A 26,686-nucleotide genomic window follows, 5' to 3' on the forward strand; every position below is an offset into this window, starting at 1 on the left:
GGCTGGTGAGCAGAAAAGTTAACGTCAAGCCCTGTCTGTAGGTAACATGAAAACAGTGCTCCTATCTCTATTTTTTTTCTCCAGAAGAATTGCTACATCCAGCTTCCTGTTACAGAAGCTCAGCTCCAGAGGACACACCCTTGACAAACAAACATGGCATTCATCTCTATTCTTCTCTTTGTCTTTTTTTTTTCTCTCAAAGGGGATGCGAGTATTGGTAGATGCCCGAGATAAACTTGGTGTTTCCTGGCAGAACTCAGAGAACGAGAAGCATGGCATGTTTGTGATGTCCTTCGAGAACAAAGCAGGCATGCCCGTCGAACCCTGCACCTTTCAGCTATACGTCCCCGCCCTGCAGGCACTCTGGAATGACAGCGGCATCCAGGAAGCCTACGGCCGACGGAGTGAGTTTCAGCTGGTGAGTGTAATCACAATACATTTCCTGACAACCTGTGCCATATGGATAATCTTACTCTTCACAGGAAGAGCCACACTGTTCTTTGGGTAGTTGGCGACGAGTGTTCTCATAAAACAAATAATCTATTATTTACCTGGGATAAGTGCATTGCTCAAGGGAATGGTGGTTATAGTTCATGGATAGCCTGCTATAGTGGAACTTCAATCTGACTAACATTTAAAATGTAGTGATATTATTTAGCGAGATTATTTGGGGGAAAATTATTTAGATAAATAAATATATTTTCATATGTACACACATTCATTCAGTTTTACCTTTTTATTCAGCAAGCAAATTGATCAAAAAGGGATGGTAAAGACATTTCAATCATGACAACTCTCTGAATTAATTTAACCAGCATTTATTAATAAGCATGGAATATACATAGGCTTGGTCTTGGCGGAGTAAAACTGCTATGCTGCTGCTGAGTGAGGATGTATGTAAAAATGCACATGAAAACTGAATTGAATTTAGGCTGCTGCAAGGAAACATAGGGAGAACCCCCGAGCAGATCTAGGCAGGTGGTGCTGGGGAAGGTGGAGGGCTAACGAAATCCCATGGCGTGGCAATGACTGATCTGATTCGAAGTCAGGAATAAATAGGTTACATAGATAGTACAAACGAAAAGATTGAATGATCAATCGGCTGTGATATAAACAAAATGCTATTGGCTATTTTAAAACAGGGGCGGGGCTGTTCGATATATATCGCCCTGTCTTCCTGTTTCAGTTGAAATTACGTCCAAGATTCCAAGACACTTCAGTGGGCCTTTAAATAATATACTTACTGACTATTCAAGGCATACATTTTACTAGTATGTGTGTTCCCTGGGAATCAAAACCACAACCTCTACCAGTTGATAGTCAAGAGGGTACGGGAAATGCAGTAATATTTCACTGTCATTTAGATGAAAATCGTTGGCCTAGCTATTAAAGCTAGACTCTGGGAGACCTTAATTAAACCTGCTGAGTGCAGAAAAGCAGAAGAAGCTTGACTTATTTATGTGCATCTCATCTCAGCGTGTACGTTGCCACAGGACTTTAATGAGTTCAGAAGCTGTGCACAGGAGTCTCTCAAACTTGAATCGCTCTGACTGTGCGCTGGAGCGATGAGAATCGCATACACGTCTCTGTCACAGCACCTCTGGATCTTTATAAATTTTTAAACTTAGTTGAGAGTCCTGAAGATATAGGTCAGTGGTGCAGGATGGAGGACAGGATAGACATAAAATCTACTTTTAAAGTGTCTGAAGTATCTCATAGATTATTTTGATGAAGTAGCTCCTGACCTTTTGCTGCGGTCATACTAATTTCAAAGGCTGAGAACAGATGGCTGTAATCTGCTAAATCAAATTTCTGTCTTTGGCTCTGATGTGATGAGCTCATCTGTGGACAGAGCTCCGCCCCCCAAACCCCTTGTCTTTTTGTTTCTTCTTCACAAGTGGGTTTGCATCATCGGTCCTTGCTACTGTGATGAAACACAGATGGTCCTGATTAAGGACGTGTTCATCAAAAAAAGACTATTTACTTGTAATACTGATTGGATAAAAGTTTAAAAAGTGTAAGATATTCAAGATATTACTCAAGTTGGACAATTTATTGTGTATTAAAATTTGACATACTTCTTAATTAAAGTCACAATGATTTTGTCAAACTTTAATTGTGGCTTTAGAAAAATGTGAAAACTTTAGAATAAATTAGTGGTGGAATGGATTTTTTATTGAACAAGTTCAACGTTGATATCTATAATGCTGATTTAGCCTATAATATAATGTAAGTATAGTAGATAAGATTTATACAAAATGCTGCAATTATTTCAATATTAACTCAAAATTCTCAAAAAACAAACAAACAAACAAAAAAACAGAACTGATGATGGCCTGAATGACGATTTATACTACAGTATGCTAATATGGATTAGAAGTAAAGAAAATTATATATTAAATGAAAGTTTTATGGGAGCAGATAAAGCAGAGTGTTGTTTTTATTTTATTTATTTCATTGAATAAAGTGAACGGATCTCAAGCGTTGTCTGTTGTCTTTTTCCCATTGTGAGAACAGAATAAAAAGTAAAGCCAAGAACCAACAACACAGCACTTTAATGAAAGATAAAATAGTCTGTGACAGAGAATTTGAAACCCAGTCCATCAAAGTGATAGTGATTATGAATAGAGTCAGATCAGGAAATTTAGTGAGAACAGAAGAACTAAGAAACATCTAACATTCAACATCCAGCTTGGGTAAGCTTTTTAACTGTTCTTCTGTCATTCTAAAGCCATTAATTGCATATTTCTGCCTTAATGAAACATGCGTGTGACGTCTTTGGAGTTTGACCTAGCTGTTTTTCCATTTCGGTCTGTCACATGAGTCTTTTGACCCTATAAGGGTCATTACGCTGAACTGGCCGTTGGGCCAAAGGTTTGGTGCCTCTGCCTCCCTCAGTCTCTTTTGTTCTCTATACTCTGTGAAGGCCTGTTTGTTTGTGAGTTCATTCAGAAGCCTGTGAGTGGGAGGACATTACAGGGCTCAGCCTGTCCGACTGAGTAACTCCTGTTCCCTATTGACCAGAGACCCAGCATTAACCCTGTCCTAAAAGTCTTAGTTTCTACCCCAAACAAAAGTGCGCCTGTGGAAATGCTTCTCTTTTTTTCCTTTACATAAAGTTCTACATGCTATTGAGACCATAAACTCTCTCTCTAGATCCCATAAATTATCTCCAAACAGTTCATAGGGTGTAGTACACTGCAGGGTCCAAAAGTAAGAGACCACAGTCACCACACTGAATCTAATTGATTCAGAATTTGAATTACACCACAAAGATTCTGGATTTTGAACATTTAGTACCAAAGAAATGTTATGATAGGAAATGAAGAAATATTTTAGTAATTTAAGTAAATTTGTGACTTTGGTCAGATGTTGAAGTTCCAGAAGCTCTTTGGATCATGTCAAATCATACTGGAGAATATGATCATCAGGTTTGACGCAAACTTGTGGAGTTCATGCATCTCTTTGTGAGGAACTTGGCCCGGATCCCACCAGTCTCTACTCTGTTCCTTTGGCTCTTGGGAGGATTGTGGTGGTGTGAGGGCGGTCCTTCAGCTCTCGGTTGTAGTCTATTAGAGGATCTCTTATGGGAAAAGTATTGGCATTGACTATGAGAAACAAGCATAAGACTTTTTGTCAGTATGCAACCCTAAATTAATGTCAGAATTCTGTTTGACCATTGGATGTGATAAATGATAAGGGATTGTAGTGAGTTGGCTGAATGGATCTTGATAAATTTGTGTGATTTGAGTTTAATGGTTGAGTGATGTGATTTGTGCTGAGATGTAATTTCCTTCCACTAGCATTTTTATGAGGAAAATTTAACGGAAAACTGGCTTTAATGTGTGTGAGAATAGCACATTAACATACAAAAAAGCAAAGAAGATGGACTGGATCCATTGTCAGTAAGGCTGCCAAAATCCCAAGACTCGCCTTTAGCGGGAAGGCGGCTCTGGTCATACTGTGATTGGACACAAACGTTGCTTTGCTTGAAGGCTGCGGAGAGTTCATGGACAGGAAGTCTGTATTGCTGCTTTGTTGAAGGCTGATGCTGTTGCCCCTCTAAGAAACCGCACTAGATCTCACGGCCCAGACCAGCAGATCTGTCTGTGCAGCGCAGCTTCACAGCGGTTGAGTCAGAGCCATCGTAAATTCCTTCCTGACACACTCACCATAATCTTCATGTACACACAAAAAAGGGCGGGTCGCTTATATATCAAGTAATGTGAGACACTGTTGAATAATCTTCATAAAACTTCTTGCATATTTTTGATTTATAGGAAAGTTTAATTCATTCCAAATTAAGGTATTTGGTTTGAAACTGAAAATAAAAATTGAGTAATCACAATGTTACTAGGATTGGCCGAGGGATCCATAACTGGGTGATTCTTCCAAACATCATGCTTCGTATTTTGGATCATATTTATTCTCAGTATCAACAGAAAAATAGGACATATTTTGCACAGAAAATGTAGCCATTAAGACTTTTTTTTTTTTTTGCAGTGAGACATTATTTTTCATTACAGTAAAGCAGATTACAACAAACTACATTACAACAAACGATTTTGAATTATGATATATATTTTTTTAAATTTTATTTTTATTTTGAGTTGGAAATTAAATATGGAAGCCCGTTTCCATAAAAAATAAAAAGGTACTTGTTTCACGATTGTGACTATATTTCTCATAATTGTGACTTTGCTTTCCAATTTTAACTTTATATGCTCACAAAGTGACTTTTTATCCCACAATATGATTTTAAATCTTGTAATTGCGACTTTATCCCCCGGTTTCACAGACAAGGTTTAAGCTAGTCCCAGACTAAAATGCATGTTGAGCTGTTTTAACTGAAAGCAACTTGTACTGACATATCTTAAAATATGTCAGAGCCATTGTTTTGTCTCAAGATGCACACCTGTAATGTTTTTTTTTCTAGGGTAAGTTTATAAAAGCTACTTAAATACCCTAATTGAACTAAGGACTAATCCTGGCTTAGTCTAAGCCCTGTCTGTGAAACCGGGCCTATATCTCACAATGTAATTTTATATCTCACAGTATAACCTTATATTGCAAGTGCGACTTTATTTGAATATATAGTATAAATATACATAATATACAAATCTCATTATTATTCTGATTCTCATAAATGTGACTTTGTCACCTTACTTTTTTCTGAAACTTTATTTCACAATAACCTTTTTTACTTTTTACAGGCATAAAAATGTGACCTGGATGTGTTCTTGACATGTTATAAACATCTTATTGTCTGTTGTTGTTGTTTTTCCCTAAGGACATGAAGTAGACATTTAATTGATCTTTTTTTTTTTTTTTTTTGCCTAGTGATGATCAGGATCTGATGAATGGATTCCAAAGCGTTTTGTAGCACATATGTGAGAGTTTTGTCAGAGGACAAGATCTATGTTTCTTAAATTTTGGTTTCTTAAGTAAAGGCCCAGTCATATTTCATCCATGAAAAGCCGCCTCGGCCACATAGGGAAGCTCGCTGGGATTTGTCAGCGAAAGAATCTGCAGGAGAAGTAATGATGTCTCTTTGTAAGAGTGTGTAAGAGAGGGAGGGCTGTGTCATTTACACAGAAAACCTTCCCAAAGGATAGTGCGGCTTGTCCTGCGAGCTTCGGCACATACAGTATAATCACACAGAACATCGTTATATACCATTCCATTAGCGAGCCTGTTATCTCATGTACACAAAGAGCAGAAATGAAGACATTTTTCAGATTTCACACACCCGCCCCGCATAAAAACATTTCAGTTCGTGACCCAAGAAAGATACCCCCGCTGCTGCCCAAGAGCTGGGCGGCATTCAACATTCCTCAGGGAGATTGATGTTGCTGGGATGTGTCTTAAATTCCTCACGGCTGAGAATAAGATGGGTGCTCGTAAGCTTCCTGTTACCCCACTTTTTCTGTACGAGATGTTTTAAAGAGATTCCTGGCAGCAGACTGAGCGACCGTGCTGTGCTTATAGTTACCCAGAAACAACAATTTTAAGGATGATCTTTAATAGTTTACGATGCCTCCTGGAGGTCTCACCAGGTCTGGGCCTGCCTCGCTCTATTTTTCTGTTTCCACTCTGTAAATGTGGGGACCATTTGAATTGTTTGATGGTCTTAGAGGGCCAATCCAAAATATATAAAGCGAATCCATACAGAGGAAGGGTGTATTTGTTTACTGAGCGGGTTAGGAGCGATGGCTTATAGCAGAACATAAGCCGTCCTCAGAAGAGCTGGAGATAAGCAGAACAGCTCGCATTCTTGAGCAGCTGCAGCGTAGATCTCCAGAGACCAGTCCACCTCCCCAATAACACACTTAGCCTAGACATTAGCACAACACAAACACAATGAAAAAAAGCATAATTTCTAGTACTAGTGCTTATATATGTTTATTTGGTTTTCTGCAGATTTGTTCAAGGAATGGTTTACTCATAATGACAAATAAATTAACTCACCCGCATGTCGTTCCAAACCCATTTTGAAACTAATGTGGAACACTATAGGAGTATTTTACAGACAAGCATCTTGACGTGCTTATTTGAAAATATGCAAATGGGAATGAGTTCGAAAATGGTGGAAAAGTGCAGCTTTAACGTTATGCTAAACTTCTCCTTGTATGTGTGCTCCTGCAAACCAAGTTGCATCAGTTGTGCATAAGTTACAACTTAGTCTAATCGCGATGTAAAGGGGCACTAAGTTACAACTTGCACACTATTAAACTTAGTTGAAACGTATGTATTTAAATATGATTATGTATTGTATTTCAGTGGAAACTGTTCTACCTTAAGGCAAAAGAAGTAAAAATCAACCTTAACAGGATCAACTGTAATTCACTGTTTCAACACAACTTCTGATGCAACTTCTTATTTGAAGGATGCTATTGTGCAACTATGCAATTTGCAAGAAATTTTGATAACACTTTATTTTAGGGTCTTTTAACTAGTTGCTTATTAGCATGCATATTACTAGAATATTGGTTATTTTTTAGTACTTATTAAGCACATATTAATGCCTTATTCTGCATGACCTTATTCTACATTCTTAATCCTACCCAATACCTAAACTTAAAGGTGCAGTAAGTGGTATTTGAACTACGCTGTTGGACATTGTTGATATTTGAAATCAACCCAAACAAACCCACCCCTCTCTTCATTGCTCCGCCTCCAGAACTCACCCTCCAATCCTAACCACCCTGCTCTGAGTCGGTCTCGAACCCCCATAAACCTTCATTCCAGTGATATTCTTTTGAGCTGTTTTGTATTGTGTCCCATTTCTCGTTCTGCAGTATTTTTTTCTTATTTTCAAATCTCCCTCTTGCTCGTTGTCTCTCCTCGACCGTCATACGCCCCTTGATGCTGATTGGATAGACGTTTGTTGTTGGTATCGGCCCGACTAACTTCCAAACAGTGGATTTGAAATATCACTGAGTCCCTCTTTAACAACTACCTTACTAACTAACTATTAATTAGGAGTAAATTAAGAGTTTATTGAGGGAAAAGTCATAGTTAATAGTGAATATGTGTTCCCTATACTGAAGTGTTAGCGAATTATTATTATTTTTTTTACAAAATGCATTTTTAGTACTGCCCAATTTAAGGTTTTAACGTTAGACAGCATTTTCATATTATTTACAATTGCATTATTTCATTTTGTAGAAAAAAAAAAATATATATTTTTGATTTTCTTTGCTTCCAATGGAGGCAGTATTCTCTGTAAAACTGCCTTGAAACAATATTTATACTTTTAAAGAATGAAACAAATAGAAATGGATTGAACATCTTTCTTTTCAGGTCTATACAGATAGCTTGGTCTGTCACTCATGAGAATAATGTTTGTTATTGCCATCAAGTTATAGTTTTATGTAACAGCTCTAGGAATGTGCCCAAAAGTGCAAATCTTACTGGTTGGCCAATTTTATTTGCAGTATGATAGAAAAGAAATACCTCTTCATAAAAATAAAAATAAAAATCCATTGCAATTGCATTGATGGCATGCAAATGTTCATGAATAGACATATTGTTCATTCAGAGTAAAATGTTTATCGCACCAAATTAGTTTTTTTTTTTTTTTTTTACACCGAACATTCGTCTTGGTGTGAACAAGCCTTAATAATGAGTATAAAAAAAAGTTCACTGTCAGCATTGTACAAAGAAAATATTTTCCAGATGAAAATTGTAATCATTTTTCTCATACATTATAAATACACAATTTTATACATAAAAGCTACCAATATCCTTTAGGAAGGAGGTTCCCTTGCATGCTTGGGTGTCCTTGGCAAAAATTTTAAAATCGGTTTAGAACGACCACTCAGTTGAGTAAATGACAGAATTTTCATTTACGATTCCTTTAAATCCATTGAATCAATGAAGTTGTATGTTTCTTAGAGATCTCATTGCGGATATCTTCCAGTTTTGGCTTACGACATCTTAATTTGTATCGGCACCTCCCTATACTTTGCGCTTTTGTCAATCCTCTCTTCTTGTTGAATCAATCTAGATTCTCCCTCCAGCGGATGTGGCTGCGTTTACTGCTGAGCGTTTGTGGCCGCTGGAGCGGAGTATGCTTAGTCACTAGTTGCCTGGTTTTTACACACTCTGTAATTAAAGCAAATCCGCCTAAGTGTGTGTGCAATAAGCAATAATATATGTGCTGAGCTGTGGGAGAACTTTTCTCGCTGAGTCCCGCCACTCCTTTAGCTGTGGCCAGAGTAAATAATGCCTTATTGTTGCTCTGTTAACTCCAGGTCAACGGGTAACACTCTCCACCCCGGAACACAGTCAGACATATTCACACAGCTGGGATATAGACACTGTACTGGGACATTCATAGCAGAGTCCGGTTTGAAGTGTATGAATAAATGGAGGAAACCCAGACACAATGTCATTCATGGTTTAGAGAGGGTTACGGTTAATTACTGCAGTTAATCGGTAGTGGCAAGATTGATGAAGGCATACTGACCAGATGTTTTGTGGGTTTTGGCCGAGATATTTGCTGAGATCATTTCCAGAAAACATTCTTTATTAATTCCTCAATTTTTTTTTTTATTTACAGAGAGCAAGAAAAAGCATATAATGAGGCAGATGTAGACATTAGATAAATAGCTTTGCTACTAAATGGCTTTGTGGCATTATTGCTACTTTTAAAACTCAATTAATCACTGAATTGTTTCACATAGCTAATCTATAAAAATAGCTTTAAAGCAGTTATAATACTTTCTCTGTTTAGGTCATCCTTAAATCAGATGAAAATAGACATGTATATTTCACTATATTTGGATATCTGTTATGTAACACTTTTCCAAACACATACTGTAGTATTGGTGGACATTTTTTGATGCTAATATTTGATGCATCTCACTTCTGTGCTTCTGAGAAAAGAGGCCCATCATCTCCTGTGTGTCTGTGAAGAATTTCATAGTTCGTTTAACTATTGGCGGAAGTACCCACTTTTTTGCTGTATTTGAACCGCAGGAACTGGGAACGATTTTAGTTAGAAATCAAAATTTTTTAATCAGTTTTAAAAATCACAGTTTGTTGCGCTAAACATTTTTGAATTTGCATTTATTTATAGCCACTGTTATCCAAAATGACTTAAAAATAAGAAACACTTAGGGCTTTATCATACACCAGGCGCAAGTGTTTTTTGCTATAGTTTCAGCCCGGCGCAGTTATTATTTTCACGTCCTGCGCCACGTTGCTTAAATAGCAAATGCATTTGCGCCCATGGGCGTGCTGGTCTGAAAACGAGGTGTGTTCAGGCACGTTGCTGGCGCATTACTATTTTGAGGCAACTGAAATAGACCGTGCCATTGACCAACTAAAACCTGGTCTAAAGTCAATGGTGCAATATTTGTTTTGTTATTTAAAGAGTGCGTTAGTAATATGCGTCTATATGGTGCACAACGCACGTACATTCTGCTTATTATACAGGGAAGCGCAGCAGCACACAAACATGCCAAATTAAAAATAAAAGGATTACAATGTAAAAGATTATTATTGTATGCATAAAGATAAAAATGCTTTGGTGGAATCCGGCTTTTCCTGTTTCCTCACTATAGACGCGTTCAGTTTTTCCGCTTGCAAATTCCGCCTTGTAAATAGCGAATACGCCATGGTGCGAGCGCAACTGGCTTTTAAAGGGAATGGGAGACAAGACTCTGATTGGTTTATTGCGCGTTACGCCCAAAACACACCCATGACTCATTAAGAGAATAGGGACAACCCTTTCAGACAATGTGTTGGGCGCACCGACCATTTTTCCCGTCCTTAAACTAGCAAAAGTGGATTCAGACACGCCGTAACTGCACTTGTGCTGTGCGCTTTAGACCATGCGCTCAGATCGTTAAAATAGGGCCCTAAGACACAAACAGTTCATTTTTGTCAAAAAAGATCATTATAGACCTTGACCTGCAATCCAATATCTCAAACAGCAGTAAACTCAATGTTCCCAGATTCCTATCATTCCTTCATCCCCTTTCTTCCATCTTTTCTGGCTGTCATGTCTTCGCTAACATCACTATAACCCCTCATTTCTCAGGAGGCATAATGGAAGTGACAGGGCAGAAAGGCTTTTTGACTCTGAGAGGTGTCACTAGTGCATTCAGCCATATTTCTTCGACTGCCCTGTCATCTGTCATGTGCTATCTGTAGACAGACTGTCAGGAGCGATAAATGCATGCTCATTTTGGCCTGCTCCTCCAGTGTCCTATCTGTCTGTCTGCCCTATCTAGGCCATTATAGTACAACTTAGTCAAAGTACTCCACAGGCATTGCTGAGGTTTGATATGACCATGACAAACACTTCCATTGCCTTGACATTCCTAGGCTGGAGATTAGACACCTAAGTGGCCTATCAAGGTAATTTCACTCCTTATAATGGAAATGAAAGGTTTGTGCATGTGTCTGCAGGTGGTTTCCAGTCTAAACACCCATTCATAACAACTTTAAAATAGCATAATGTGATAATTCCCTAAAAAAAATCTTTCCATGATGATTACATATTTATTATTTTCATCTTTAAAAAATCTAATTTTACTTGATTCAAAAGCTCAGTCAATTTTTGTCCTTATAGTTTTGGGGCACTAAAAAATTAAATCAGAATAATAAAAAAAAATTTGCATGTATTTGTTTAGTTACATCAAAGAGGCTTTTAGGGGAATATTTCACCCACAAAAATAACTTTAAATTACTTTTTTGTTGTTGTTGCTGTTTTTGTTGTTTTTTTGTTCTGTGGAACACTAAAGAAAACATTTTGAGGTATGTACTGTGCTCGTGTGTAACGTCAATGATGTAGACTGTAGATTTCAAGCTGTAAAAAGAATTTTTTGAGTCAAATCTTTTCAGTTAATCAACTAATCATGAATTGTTCATGAATTCGTTTTCAAGTTCATCTCACTGTCTAAGTGATTCGTTCACAATGGTTATCAGCGAATAACAACTTAAAGGGGACCTATAATGCCACTTTTACAAGATGTAATATAAGTCTCTGGCGTCCCCAGAATGTGTCTGTGAAGTTTCACGCCGTTTTTGTGTGTGTCCATTCAAATGAGCTGCTGCTCCCGGCCCGCTTTCTAGAAGAAGGCAAGGCTTTAACAGCTCACGCTTCGGTTGCTTAACAACAACAAAGCTGGAGAATCTCACGCAGACAAAATGAGGATTGTCAGTAACGGTGTTCAGCCTTACATTGTTCAAACCGAAGTCGGACACTGATGGAGAGACTCAGGATGAAGTTACAACTTTTAGAAAGCATCTGGACGTTTCTGAATGGTTAGTGGATAAATGTATGTAGTCGCTGTGGAGTTGATTCAACTCATCGACTAGCATGTGCCGTCATGTTAATCTTTTGTGCAAATCCAGTGTTGAATTGACCCTCGTTTATGAAGCAGTCTGATGTAAAATGACGGCATGGTAACAACACTCTACTACAACAACTCTTCCTCTTCTCTTAAGCAGCCCAACATGGCCTCACCCCCTTTGTTGCGTGTTCTCAGGGGTAGGGTTTATGGATTTTTTAGGATTAGTGATGTCACTAACCCGGGAAGAAGCTCGTTGTAGTCCCTACCAGCCGTTTGTTGTAGTCCTTAAACAGTGAATTCTTTAAAAGAAAATATCTCATTTTGCATTGAACTTTGAGTGTCCTAACTTTGCAGATAATGTTTATGCTCTAAAAGCAACATTACACACTAACTAAAGTTAAAAATGTGAAATCATAATCAACCACCCCTTTAAACTTTAATCTGTTTTTCACACAATGCTATTGTATGACTTCAGTAGACTTGGAAAACAGTCATTTTTTTTGTTACTTTTATGGTGCCTTTTATGGGGTGTTATTGAAGCTCCCCAGTTTTCAACATTCATAATTAGAAATGTTTCTTGAGCATCAAATCAGCATATTAGAATTATTTCTGAAGGATCATGTGACACTGAAGACTGTAATGAGTAATGATGCTGAAAATTCAGCTTTGCCATGAATAAATTAAGAATAAATTACATTTTAAAATGTATTAATAGAAAACAGATATTTAACAGATTATTACTAGAATATTGCTATTTTATTAAATAAATGCAGCCTTAGTGAGCAAACATTACAAAATCGTACCCCAAATTGCATTTGTACACACACACACACACATATATATATATATATATGTGTGTGTGTGTGTGTGTGTGTGTGTGTGCATTTTGTTCAAAGTGCACTAACTTTAGATTTCACGATTGCTCTCTGAAAGGTCCTCTGTGAATGATGGGCTCAGAGACATTGAACAAATTCATATTGCTCCATCTGCATGTTCAGAAAATCTCAGGACACAATTTAATACCTCTTTCATGTCCTTGAGAAAAGTGTGAGGATTAGCAGTAGATAATAAGTTTTGAGCCCCTGTGAAACAGATGGCGAGTGGGCTGTTCTTATTGAAAGCAGACTCAAGGGGAGCACCGTACTGCAAGAGGAAAAACTGACTTTACAGGCAGCCATGTCCTTGGATGTTTGGCTGTTGTTGAAAACATCATACACCCACACTGTTTTTCTTGACTATTTTTTTTTTAATCTCCCACACTGTTTTTATTCCACCCGTCAGTGGTTTGTTTTTCAGGCCTGTCGAGGGTCAGTCTCCCTGAGGGGACGCCATTAGGCAAATGGATAAGATAGGAGCTGAACTTACTGAGGTGAGACACAGGAGAGAAAAGTGGGAAATACCCAAAGAGCCATAGTGTGCCGTAGGAAGAACAAACACAGCGGCTCGGCTCTTAGTCTCACACTTTTTACACATTCTCACATTACAGAGGACTTGACAGACTGTGTCTGCTGCTGAGGTCACAGTCACAATTCACTTTAACTGAGCTGAGGAAGTGATGACACTACAGCTGCAACAACTAACCCGATAAAATGAATACAAATCCATAATAAATATCATTCAACAATTTCTCTGTTGATTAGTTGGATGCGTAAGACTTGTCCCCACTGACCTCACTTTACAGTAGTGAAGACCACATTTTTTTTTGGAAAAATTTAACAGTGAGCTACAGCAGAAATAAATCACCCATGTTGTAAATTCAAACTAAGAAGCACAGTGCAATAATTTTGTCCATTTGATTAAATATTGGTTGACATTAAATTCAATGTTTAGAATAAATCTAATTATAATCATAAAATCATGTAATTATATTTTTTATAAGAACAATAACTGTAGTGGCATTATAGTAAAGAATTCCTGACATTTACAGTATAGGCACAAGAAATGTCAGTAAAGCACTGCTATTTTTGTATGTTTGGTTTTGATTTTGTCAAAAACTATCTGTGATTTTAGAGTAATATTTATATTTTAAAGGACAATAACATTATGTGGAATACCCAGGAATTTGCACATTCTTTGGAGGACAGCATTGAGCAGGATATGGTATAACATGCTTTTACGGTATTACTAGGAAATAAAATCTTTGCTGTTGGTTTTTTAAATTGAAGATGTAATTGGCAGATTATTCGATAGTTTTTAGTTGTGGCCCTAGCTTACACCACATTATCTTGTAGGTCAACAGGACAGGTGTCTCCTGTTCTTCTATCACTGATTTGAAAAAGAGCAATGCATTAGGTTGACAGGGTGTGCAGATCTTCTGCTTGGAAGTGACATTTCTGTCATCCTTTCGCTATTTTTCAGCAGTAGTTGCCATCCACTGCCACTAATGTGGGATGTCAGATACCTGTGGACAGATTTCTCAGGTAGTCTGCCCATGTGTTTGACATGTTTTGGCCGTTTTCTATATTGAGAGAGCAGCAATGTGTCACTGTACTAAAAAGATATATATTAGACAGGGCTCTGGAGGGTATAATATATATATTATAATGCTGTCAATCATGATTAATTGCATACTTTTTTATTGTGGTTAATATATACTACAGTTCAAAAGATTTGGGTGGATTTTTTTTTTTAAAGAAAGAAGTCCTTTATCCTTACCAAGGGTGCATTTTTTTGGATCAAAAATACATTAAAAACTGTAATATTGTGAAATACTTTGACAATTTAAAATAACTGTAATTTATTCCTGTGGTCAAAGCTGAATCATTGTCACGTGATCCTTCAGAAATCATTCTAATATGATGATTTGATGCTCAAGAAACATTTCTTATTATCAATGTTAAAAACAGTTGTGCTGCTTAACAGTGATAGATTTTATTTCAGGGTTCTTTGATAAATAGAAAGTTCAAAAGATCAGCATTTATTTGAAATAGAAATCTTTTGTAACATTATAAATGTCTTATTATACTGTCACATTTGATCAATTTAATGCATCCTTGTTGAATAAAGTCATTCATTTCTTACTAACCCTGAACTTTTGAACGGTAGTGTACATATATAATCAGCATTAAGGTACACAACTCTAGTCTTTTGTTTCTATGAACACAACTCATGTTATTGTTAACATACCTCTGGCATAATGTAAGTCTTCGAATTGTTTTCAGAGTTCCCTGACACTCATCCATTTTTCTTCTACTGGTCTCCTCCAAACTCAAAAATCATAATACGAGTCTATCCGCAAAGATAAAAGAAAGGTGTACGGTTACAGCTAGATCAACAGTGTGGGAGCAGCCCGAGGTTCTGTGAAGTTCTGGAGGTGAAGGATCTCCATGTGGGGGATTAATATGAGTTCTCTTCTCGCATCCAAACCAAACAGGCAATCCCACTCCAAGGACCGGGAAATCAAACTCTGTTTGTTTTGCGTGAGGATTATTTACATAGTCTGATATTTACGGAGGCAAGGGCGGACAGCGTCACTACAAAAGAGGATTGCTTTTCTCACTGAAAAGAACAGAAATTAATTTGGAAGTTTTGCTATGAACTTGATATTTGGTAACACTTCACAATAAAGTCCCATTAGTTAACATTAGTTAATGTATTAACTAAAATTAACTAACTAACAATGAGCAATACATTTGTTACAGTATTTATTAATCTTTGTTAACGTTAGTTAAAAATACTGTTAGCTCAGTTCCATTAAATAATATGGCAACACATTATTTTGATAGTCCACTTTAGGCATTTTGCAATTACAACTAATAAATGCTTTAGAAGTATTTTTTCACTGTTCATGTTAACTGTTGTAGTTAATTAATGTTAACAAATAGAACCTTATTGTAAGTGTTACCTGACATTTCCATCATCATTTACTTTAATTTTTTTAATTAAAGTTAAAAATTTTATTTCTTTTATGGAGGCGATATTTTGCAGAATGTCTGAGCTCCTCATTTTCCAAACAGTAGAATATATGTGGACAAGAGTTTTCAAGCTCCCAAAATGACAATATTTTACATTGCAAGTCCTCTGAAGCTACATGTTAGCTTTGTGTGATGAACAGAGTGAAATTTAACTCATTATTTGCTGAAAATCTTCTTAAAGGGTTAGTTCACCCAAAAATGAAAATTCTGTCATTAATTACTCACCCTCATGTCGTTCCACACCCGTAAGACCTTCGTTCATCTTCAGAACACAAATTAAGATATTTTTGATAAAATCTGATGGCTCAGTGAGGCCTCCATTGCCAGCAAGATAATTAACACTTTCAAAGCCCAGAAAGCTACTAAAGACGTATTTAAAACAGTTCATGTGACTACAGTGGTTCAACCTTAATGTTATAAAGTGACGAGAATACTTTTTGTGCACCAAAAAAACAAAATAACGACTTTATTCAACAATATCTAGTGATGGACGATTTCAAAACACTGCTTCATGAAGCTTCAAAGTTGTACGAATCTTTTGTTACGAATCAGTGGTTCAGAGTGTGTATCAAACTGCCAAAGTCACGTGAACAATTGAAATTTTGAAACGTTTCGAAACACTTAACAAAGCCTTGTTTACTGAAATCACGTGACTTTGGCGCTCCAAACCACTGATTTGAAACAAAAGATTCGTAAAGCTTCGAAGCTTCATGAAGCAGTGTTTTGAAATCGCCCATCACTAGATATTGTTGAAAAGTCGTTATTTTGTAATTTGGCGCACAAAAAGTATTCTCGTCGCTTTTTAATATTAAGGTTGAACCACTGTAGTCACATGAACTGTTTTAAATATGTCTTTAGTACCTTTCTGGACATTGAGGCTGTTAATTGTCTTGCTGGCAATGCAGGCCTCACTGAGTTATTGGATTTCATCAAAAATATCTTAATTTGTGCTCTGAAGATGAACAAAGGCCTTAGGGGTGTGGAACGACATGAGGGTGAGTAATTAATGACAGAAATTTCATTTTTGGGTAAACTAACCCTTTAAATGCTGAAATCACATTTGTGTTTGCATACATTTTCCCCATATGGACCTATTTATTTTTTACATTCTGCTAAATTTCTTTGTGGCCAATGTAAAAAGAAAGCCATCCAGGTTTGGAGTGACATGAGGATGTAATTTATTTATTTTGTATTTTTGAAGGGGTTTTTTTTATGTTTCTTGGGAAAAAATGGGAACATACAGCTGTATTTCACTTTTCTAGGCACAATACGTTTCCTACAGAGAGAAAAATGAAAACATTCAGTGATATGTCTGTTCTCAGTCACTGTGGAACAGTTATCCACCAACAAAGCACAGCTGCTGTATCTGGCAGTTAAACATCACTTTAACAGGATCTCTACTCACTGCCGAGGAAGGTTTTACTGTCAGATATAACAAAGTGTGAGGTGAAAAGAATCTCTGATGGACTCGCTGAAGCTCTAGGAATGCATTCATCCCTTCCAATCAGCTTTGTTCGTATAAGCTCTCTCCCAAGACGACACCGATGCCGTTTGATCAAAACAGAGATTTATCAGGGCTAGTTTTATATCATGTACCTCTGAAAATTTTCAAAGATGTTTTCCTTCAAGGCATTTCCCTTAGTTTCTGAGCGATTAGGGTCTGTCTTTGAGTCAAGGGTCACGAGGGATGACTTTAATTGGATCTCATTTCTCCAGATCTGCTGTTTATTTGAAGAGGACTGGGGCAGAATTGTAGCAACTGAGATCACCGCTGGGAAAGGAGGGGTTAAGGCCTCTGAACATGGCCATGCTCAATCATGCTTCCCCTTACTCACTGCACAAATACCCATGGGCACACTTTCCTACATTGTGCTAAAGTTGTGGCTGTGGCCTGCAAGGCCTCAGCGTAGATCTTTCCCACACTCTCAGCGGGCCGTCATGTGTGCGTTGAGCTCAGATCGAGGGAGGAGGGAGACCTTGAGCTTTATTGGCCAATGACCTGCAGCATATACTATTGTGCAGAGCAAGGACCAATCAGAGAGCTCAGATAAGGGTCACTTAACAGCCCTGTGCTTTAGCTCTGCTCCACTGCAGCTTCTGACTACACTGCATAGGGATGGATTTATCATATTGATATTTATATACATTTATATAATGGTACTTTCAAACTCCTGTGTTTTGTCGATTACATTACATCACAATTAGTATAGAAAAGTGATTTAAAAATATGAATAGCGTCTGGTTCAGGGTTATTATAGGTTTGAATTGTTAATTTTAGTTTTTAATTTCACTTTTAATTTATTTCGTTTTGTTAGTTTTTTAAGTGTTAGTTTTAGTTTTTCATTATTTATTTTATATTTCAGTTTATTTCAATTTGTTATTTCAATTATTTCAATTAACCAAAATGTTTTCATTTATTTTTCTTTTTGGACTGCAGTTGGACTTTATTCCAAGTCATGTAAATGTAAAAAAATATATATTTTTTTACAATTTAGTAATAATATTTAACAATATATAATTAAAAAGTATTTTTTACATTGCCCATCTAAAAGATATATATAGACATAATTATTTATATATATTTTATATATACTTAAAGATTTTTTTAGCGCAGTAGAGGAATGTTTTTATTGTGTGTGCGTATTGAGAGACTGATAAATGCCACGGGCGCTGCTATCAGATATCTTCGTGATTTCCTGCCTGTGTTACATTAAGCCCTGATGATGATATGCTGTGTGTGTGTGTGTGTGTGTGTGTGTGTGTGTGTATTCCTTACGTTATGGGGAAATGTCCCCACAAGGATAGTAATACCAGTAAATTGACCTTTTGAGGAAATTTTTGGTCCCCATGAGGAAAACAGCTTATAAATCATACTAAATTAAGTGTTTTGAAAATCTAAAATGCAAAAAGTTTTGTGATGGGTAGGTTTAGGGGTAGGGTTAGTTTAGAATACACAGTTTGAACATTATAGAGTTTATACAGAGTTTATATTATAGAGTTTTCTGTGATGGGTAGGTTTAGGGGTAGGGTTAGTGTAGAATATGCAGTTTGAACATTATAGAGTTTATACAGAGCTTATATTATAGAATATACTGTTTGTACTGTATAAAAATCATTATGTCTATGTAAAGTCCCCATAAAACATGGAAACCCAATGTGTGTGTGTGTGTGTAGGGTTGGGGTGTTGGGCTTGAGTCTGTGCTGTTCTACTAATCCCCTGTTTTCACACACAGCTGTTTCCTGTTGGGAACATGGGCCAGGCTAGGGGCCTTTGTGAGACACACACAAACTAGAGGACACAATTTGCTTTTCCAGACAATGTTCACTGAAACGCCAAGGCCGCAGTGTCTGCCATCAAAAAGCCTGCGTGAAAACAACTTTGTCAGGAAATAATGCTCAACACAGTAATTTAGTTCATTTCTCTATTTCTTCATTCTAGGGAGTCCATTCCATTAAGACATGTTTTTGCTGGGAAAAGTCTCCAGATATTGGGCAATAAATGTGGTTATCAGTAGATTGTGGCTTATGAAGGCAACAGACATAATTGATTCTTGGAAGAAGAGACGAGTGTGAACATGCCGTACTGACTCCGATCACCCTGAGCTTCAGACATCTCATCTGTCAGCTTTATTTATGGATTGGGCTCTGACCTCTGGCCTGATTCTCCTGTAGTATAGGAGTGAAAGTCTGAGCTGAGTTCAAGACAAAAAGCCTGCAGTCATTCCTTTGCCTGCTCATTTGTACTATCTGGAAATTATACGATCCATTTATTACAGCCAACATTCTGTAATGTAAACTGACCTTAATGTAATGCAGTCACGATTGTAAAATGTGCTAATGTGCACTTAACCAAATGGTGGTCCAAGGGAGCAATACTTGAGAATGATTTTTCATCTGACTCCCTACAGCACTTCATGAAGTAGCAGGAGATTATGGGCATTATGTGTAAAAGCTCAGTTTTAGAGTTAACTGAAGTTCTGCTGACGGGCACTATGTGGTATGAGTGTCCCAAATAGTTCTCAGACAAAGATAGGAACATCCTGTTACTTTTAGACTTTCCATTCCTGAATTAGAACAGCTTTTGGGATCTTGTTGCCCTATTTGTTCTAATAAAAATGTTAAAAGATAGTTTTGCAAATAAAGGTACTATGTGAGAATAAGAACTCAGAATGTGTTTTATATAAACTTTTGTTGTCCTGCTTGAGTAGAAGTAGAAGATCTACACTTCTGTGGAAAGAAGTCTCTAATGCTCACCAAGTCCGCATTTATTTGATACAGTAAAATCTGAAATAGTGTGAAATATAATTACAATTTCAAATAACTGTTTTCTGTTTTTCTGACACTCATTAACATTCACTCCGCTTCCACGACTCTCAGCCTGCCTTGCTTTACGCCACACTATACATTTTTTTTTTTTCAGGGTTTTCTATTTCATTTAACTGAAATTGAAATCTTTTTAAAATGTCTTTACTGTCACTTTTGATCAATTTAATGAACCGTTGATGAATAAAAGTATTAATTTCTTTAAAAAAAAAAGTATTACTGGCCCCAAACTTTTTAACTGTACATCCTGGTATGAATCTTTTAATTAATTATAGTGACTTTATTAGTAGATGCTGAACTGATGTAATTTATGCAATTATAATATTTTGTTTTCTTTTTTTTTTTTTTTTTGTTGTTGTTGTTGTTTGTATAAATGGGAATAAGCTGAAATATTCTTGTTCCGTGCACTTAGTAAAACACTATCCTTTTTGTGCTCTTTATATTTACAGAGTGAATCAGTGAAATATTTCCTGGACAACTTGGATCGGATTGGCCAACTGGTGAGTCATGATAACACAGCACTATTTCAAAATGTCAGTTCTTCGTGGTATATGAACATGCAATGTTTTAAAAATGATATAGCTGTTATAGAAACAAAGATAGTCATCTGAAAAGATAGTCAGATGCAATGTGTCCCAGCAGAGGTGGTGGCGTTGAAGACTGGAGACACTGAAAATGAAAGTAAAATGGTCTACTTCAGATTGATTTGCCAAGGTTGCCAAGAACACATAGTGTGTCTCAGATGAGTGATAAAAAAGGCCTGGAAGTGTTTTGTGTGAGCATGGAAACCAAAGCCAAATACAAAGCAGATACATGGTATAGTTTGGGTGGGATGTGGAAACTACTTCGAATGTCATTTTGTCTACCCTTGTGGCAATTTTCATTAAGAATTGTGTATTTGTGACAAAGGATTGCCTGGGAACCACTCTTATTTTACTTTAGATTTTTATTTTTGATTTATTTTACTACATAGATTTCAGAAATATCAGAATTGTTACATTTGCAAAAAGTATAGTTTTTATGTTTTAAGTTGCATAAGTGGGTAAAAAAGACCCTGGTAGAATGTGAAACTCTAATAGACCTGTGCAATGCAAACAATCATCCTTGTTAATAAAAATATTTCAGATAAATTTAGCTAAAGCAAATTGTTAAATTGTCATTGTTGTGCTAATATATATATTTGCTATTGACTTTATTCACTCAACCTATTCTTACAGAATTATGTGCCAAGCCGACAGGACATCCTATTGGCCAGGAAGGCCACCAAGGGAATTGTGGAGCATGATTTTATCATCAAGAAGATCCCTTTTAAGATGGTAGATGTGGGTGGCCAGCGCTCTCAGAGACAGAAATGGTTTCAGTGCTTTGATGGCATCACCTCCATCCTCTTCATGGTGTCCTCGAGCGAGTTTGACCAGGTATTGATGGAAGACCGCCGCACTAACCGCTTGGTGGAGTCCATGAACATCTTTGAGACCATAGTCAACAACAAGCTCTTTTCCAATGTGTCCATAATCCTCTTCCTCAACAAGATGGACCTTCTGGTGGAGAAGGTACGTAAAGTCAGCATTTGCAAGCACTTTTCTGACTTCCGGGGAGACCCTCATCGAGTGGAGGACGTGCAGGCCTATCTCGTTCAATGCTTCAACCGCAAACGTCGCAACCGCAGCAAGCCGCTCTTCCACCACTTTACCACTGCCATTGACACTGAGAACATTCGCTTTGTCTTTCATGCCGTCAAAGACACGATTCTTCAGGAGAACCTTAAGGACATAATGTTGCAGTGACTTTTACAGTAGTTTGATCTGTTTTTTGCCATTGTTTGAGTCCATTTTCCATCCTGTCGCAGGAGAAAATGCCACCTGGACTTCATTTGAACGTTTTAACCTTGACAACTGTGCAGGAAAAAAAATCATGGTGCAAAATTTGCATCTTGTGTTAGATGATCATGTACTCCGTTATGCAGACCTTTATATTAGAGACATGATATTCAAACTCTCTCTGTCATCACTCATTTTAATTTCCTCCTGTGAAACGGGAAGTTTGAAAACACCTTGAATGGTGGAAAAACCAAGAACATTTGAGGGTGTTACAGTTTGTCAATGCAAAGAAAATGAAGCAGTTTGGTAGTCGATTGTTTTTTGTATTTTCACCTCTTTTCTCAAGGATACACTCAAACAATGCACAATAACTTTACACTGGCCCATCTCCCAAATAACATCCTAAAAATAAATGGCAAACCTGCACTGAACATCCTGCTTGATACAAGTAGTTAATTTTTATGTCATTTGACAGGTTTATTTTTGATATAATCTAACATTTAAATCACATTTTGCTTTATCTATACATGTGAGTTTATAGATATATATGCAAAATTCTCATTAACAACTAAGCAGGGTTTTTGTACATAGAGTGAATAGTGGCTTTTGTACATGTTAACTGTGTTTGCTTTTATGTGTCTCTTCACGTTAAGCTACAAGCTTTGAAATATAGAGTAGGGTCAAATCACTGGTAATGCCTCTAACACCACTAACTTAAGATGAATAATGCATTAATGGTATTTTTTAAAAGTCATTATTGCACAGAAAATGTACTTTATGAGTATTCATATGATGATAAGCCTCTCGAAATGTATATAACCTGTGACTCTTCAAGCCAACCTGATGCTGTTCAGTTATACAATCAGCAGATGTAAAGATCTTAGTTCCTCCTTGATTTCAGCCAGGGACTTATCTTGTTGAATGGCAGCTGTGAACAGCTGTGTGCTTTTGGTTTTAGCTGATGTGCCTACAAGAGTCCCAGGTTGCGATCCCGGACGAGCCCCCAATTTGTTTCACCCATGTTGCGATCTATTCTTTTGAACTACTCCATGAACGGGGTGTGAAGTGACTTCCCAGTGATCCCTGCCAATGCTGAGGAGCGTTCGTTAGTGGTGGTGGCACAATTTGATCTGTTTTCCAGACATCCGTTTTTGTCATCAGAGATATAGCCGCTGACTCACGGTTTCCTTGGAGGGCAAGCGATTTCAACTTCAGTGCAGGTGTTCGCTTGTCAGAATTTTGTTTTGCTTTTGTTTTGTGTTGAGGGGCCACTTGAGATATGTTATCAGATAGTTTTCAAGTTTTAACAAGAGCATCAAGCCCTTTTCTTTCTGTTTTATGTACTTCAGTGGACACTGTGACTCATTTCTATTACAAAGCAACATTGAGAAAGCTACATTCTCTATGCCCTAAAGGCAATTTAAATTCTGTCCTTCCTTGTAATCACCGCAGTGCCATGTTGGCTTACTGAAATTTGGCAGGAAGGGATTTGATTTGAGAAATTGGACACACCCTGAACCTTTGTCCCTGACAGCTCTTCCCAGTGGGAGCAACACAGATGCATTTACTGGAAGATATCTGGCTCTTGTGCACATAAAGAAGGGGAATATATTCTTTAATTCAAGGCTGTATTCATCCTCGTTTCCTCTTTTAATACCATTGGGAGAGTCTGAATGTTAAATAGTGGAAAAGAAACGCAGACACAAGTATAAAGGCTATTAAAACTTGCAATCAAGATAAGCATATGGCGTGGAATTAATTTGAAATAAATTATATTTTGGAGAATAATAATCAGAGAAACTATTTCCAGTTGCGATTTCAATCTACTGAAGATGATCTGACTATGGTATTTACATTACATTTGCTGCTCTGGTGTTTTGTCCCTCTTTAATGATCTCATGAGTGTCACTGTTAACTTGATGTCTACATCAACACCCCTTTCAGTGTTTTACTGTACTTTTTTCCACTTACATATTTTGCTTCTCTTATGTTTTATGTATCCAGTGATTGTAAAAAGTGTGAAATTCCAGATTAACTGCATTATGTGTGTTTTGTATATAAGAACAATATAAATACAATAAAAATGCTGAAGTTATGGTTTTTGGCTTGTTCTTCTTTACTGCATATTGTATAACTCAATGTACACTGTAACCAATATCATGATTTATTTATGGTACAAAACAAACAAACAAAAAACAGGCAGCTGTGGTTGCCAAAAATTCATCATAAAAAATACAGTACAGTGTTTCAGGTATTACAGGATGGAACATTAGTGCCTGTATATCTTACAATTTATAACTGTATATTTTATTAAGTGATATACTAATAATATACCAATCTGATTTTTTCCTTAAAATGTATTGATAACCACAATGATAATACATGCTGTACAATAGAAATCCACATTATAAATCAGAGTTCATGGCCTGTCCATAAAACATGGCCAACACTTGTATATAGACGGTGCCCAAAGTCACACACACAGCTATCTGACACACACAGTGCAATAAACATTCACTAAATAACAGAAAATGTAACACCATAATGTACATTACTGATGAGAACAAAATGTCTGCTCTTTATTGTTTTTCACCATAAATTATATGGTAATTTATAGTTTATACTTGAAAAAACATATTATTTTAACCCTCTACTGCACGCATGTTGATGGCACATGAAAAAAAAAAAATTCCACATCATTTTTTGGTTCATTTGGGAACATTTTATTGATAAAAAAAAAACATTTGACCGCCCCACCCCAAAATATTTTTTCGTTGCCTCAGGGCAACGTTGTGCAACAATGGTACAGAATCATAGAAAAAATGATCATCAAAATCAAAAAAATGTTTAAAAATTGTCAAGAAATCATTAAGTAAAAAGGAAAAAAAAAAACTCGAAAGACATTGATATATTGAATTTGATACATGCATAAGTTTGTATCATGTAGTGTGTCATGCCATATAATGTACTTCATGTAATTAGATTTCACTCCGTACGAAACTTTAAAAAGCACTTCTTCTCTGCTGTGAAATATGGGTGTATGTTACAATTTTTTCACATCACTTTGGGTGTTCCTGCACACCCAGGAACCCTGCATCTTCCCTTCACATAACACATTATGGCCAATGTGAGATATTGTCCAAAACATCCTCAAAAAGTACCCCTTATCGCAAAACGTTGCCCTGAGGCAACGAAAAGAAGAACTAAATTTCTGAACATGCAAAATAAAAAAACTTCATAAAACCTGACAAAAGGCTTCTCTACACCTTCATACACACATTTTTTTATGTACAGTTCATGTCATTTTAAATAAGATTACTAAAGCAAATAATCTTGCCTTCTTCTCACACCATGTGCTCCTGTGACTATGTGTCAGAACAGGACGTCCCACCTTTAAATGGTGCTTGATAGTGGCTCCCACACCTTACTGCACTGTTCTTTGGTACTTTCTCAAACTTTCTAATTGGTTGTAACCATTTAAAGAAAAATTTACTAAACATAGGGCTTAAGAAAACTTTCCGTTGCCTGAGGGAACTGCTGTGCTGTAGAGGGTTAAATTATAAAACGGTTAGTTTCTGTCCTTGATTCTGATTGGTCAATAGCTGTGTTTTATTCACGATAAAACATGGCTACGACTGCGTCACCCAGCGGTTCAGTGTATCACTACACAACACCCTTAGCAACCACTCTTAGCAACGTAAACTGTTTGTTCTCATTTAATATTGTTCATTGAAGCTTACTGTATTATGTGAATATGAATTACTGTATATGAAGAGTATTGTGAGAAAATTTTATATACCTGCATTCAGATTTAGCATTTTCCTTCAGGTCAGTCCTATGTTCATAATAAAAAATCTGTTTAAATGTCTGATGTATTATCCTGTCCTCTTTGAACATTTAAGGGGTTTTCCCGAGACTGACAGCGCTAGTCAAAGCATTTGTCAGTTGCGTCTTGTTCCGTGTAAAAGTCTTCGCTACTGACTGACACTTTCATAAATACAGTCTTTGCCGCCATCTAATGGCGTAATAATATAACTTCTGTTGCTGTTCATGGTCAGGGGCTCTTTTTCTGGCGGAAGGAAGGCTTTTAGTAGAAGTTTACTTCATGAAAGTTGCATTGATACATATTTTTGGCTTTAATATTTGTATTGTGTGGTAACCGTTTTATAAAAGCAATAAGGTACTCGAGACTAGTGTTGTATAGTGAAGAAGTCATGGCTGAAGGGGTTGCAGGCACTCTTGCATCATGCCTAATAACGCCCTTCAGCCGTGACTTATTCATGATACAGCACAGCCTCTCATACCTTATTGCTTACGTAAAATTACTGCAATGTTAAAATTTACAGTTTTTCATCATATATGTTAAGGTAACTTACTGTTAACCAATTAGAAGGTTTGTACTGTAGCATTTTACAGTATTTTTTTCCTTTTCTTTTCTGTGAGTTATTGAATGGTCCAGCAGTTCTCAATTGGTTTTGCTTCACTATCCAAATTTTACATTACACATCATGTTATGACCCATTGAAACCCTAAAGCAAGTTATTGCTCTTTAAATCAGCTATTTAAATCAGTTAAATGCTCTTTAAATCAATCATGGGCAGACTTCTACCATGTGACAGATGAATTGTCCAAATACCATAGTTTGATTGGACAATCAACTTTTGATAACAACAACACCCCGTTTAAAATATCATATGTCCGATCATAAGAATAGCTGCATTTCATTATTTGCATTTAGCATTGCTTATTCAGGATCAGAATAGATCAGACTCATTTTTAGGTTACAACCCAACCACTGATATATGAATATCCTTATGTCAGG

General features: G+C 36.8%; 1 protein-coding gene across 1 annotated transcript in view; it reads left to right on the plus strand.

The window, feature by feature from the left end:
- The window catches only part of gna12a (guanine nucleotide binding protein (G protein) alpha 12a), a 36,345-nt gene extending 12,386 nt beyond the window's left edge, over positions 1-23,959 (plus strand). Inside the window, exons 2-4 of the mRNA XM_051887898.1 lie at positions 203-418; positions 20,494-20,544; positions 21,262-23,959. Of these exons, the coding sequence (XP_051743858.1) occupies positions 203-418; positions 20,494-20,544; positions 21,262-21,831 (837 nt within the window). The 3' untranslated portion in view covers positions 21,832-23,959. The remainder of the gene's footprint in view (positions 1-202; positions 419-20,493; positions 20,545-21,261) is intronic.
- The last annotated feature ends 2,727 nt before the right edge of the window (positions 23,960-26,686 follow it).

This window comes from Ctenopharyngodon idella, chromosome 3 (assembly GCF_019924925.1).
Source record: "Ctenopharyngodon idella isolate HZGC_01 chromosome 3, HZGC01, whole genome shotgun sequence".
NCBI classification, from domain to species: domain Eukaryota; kingdom Metazoa; phylum Chordata; class Actinopteri; order Cypriniformes; family Xenocyprididae; genus Ctenopharyngodon; species Ctenopharyngodon idella.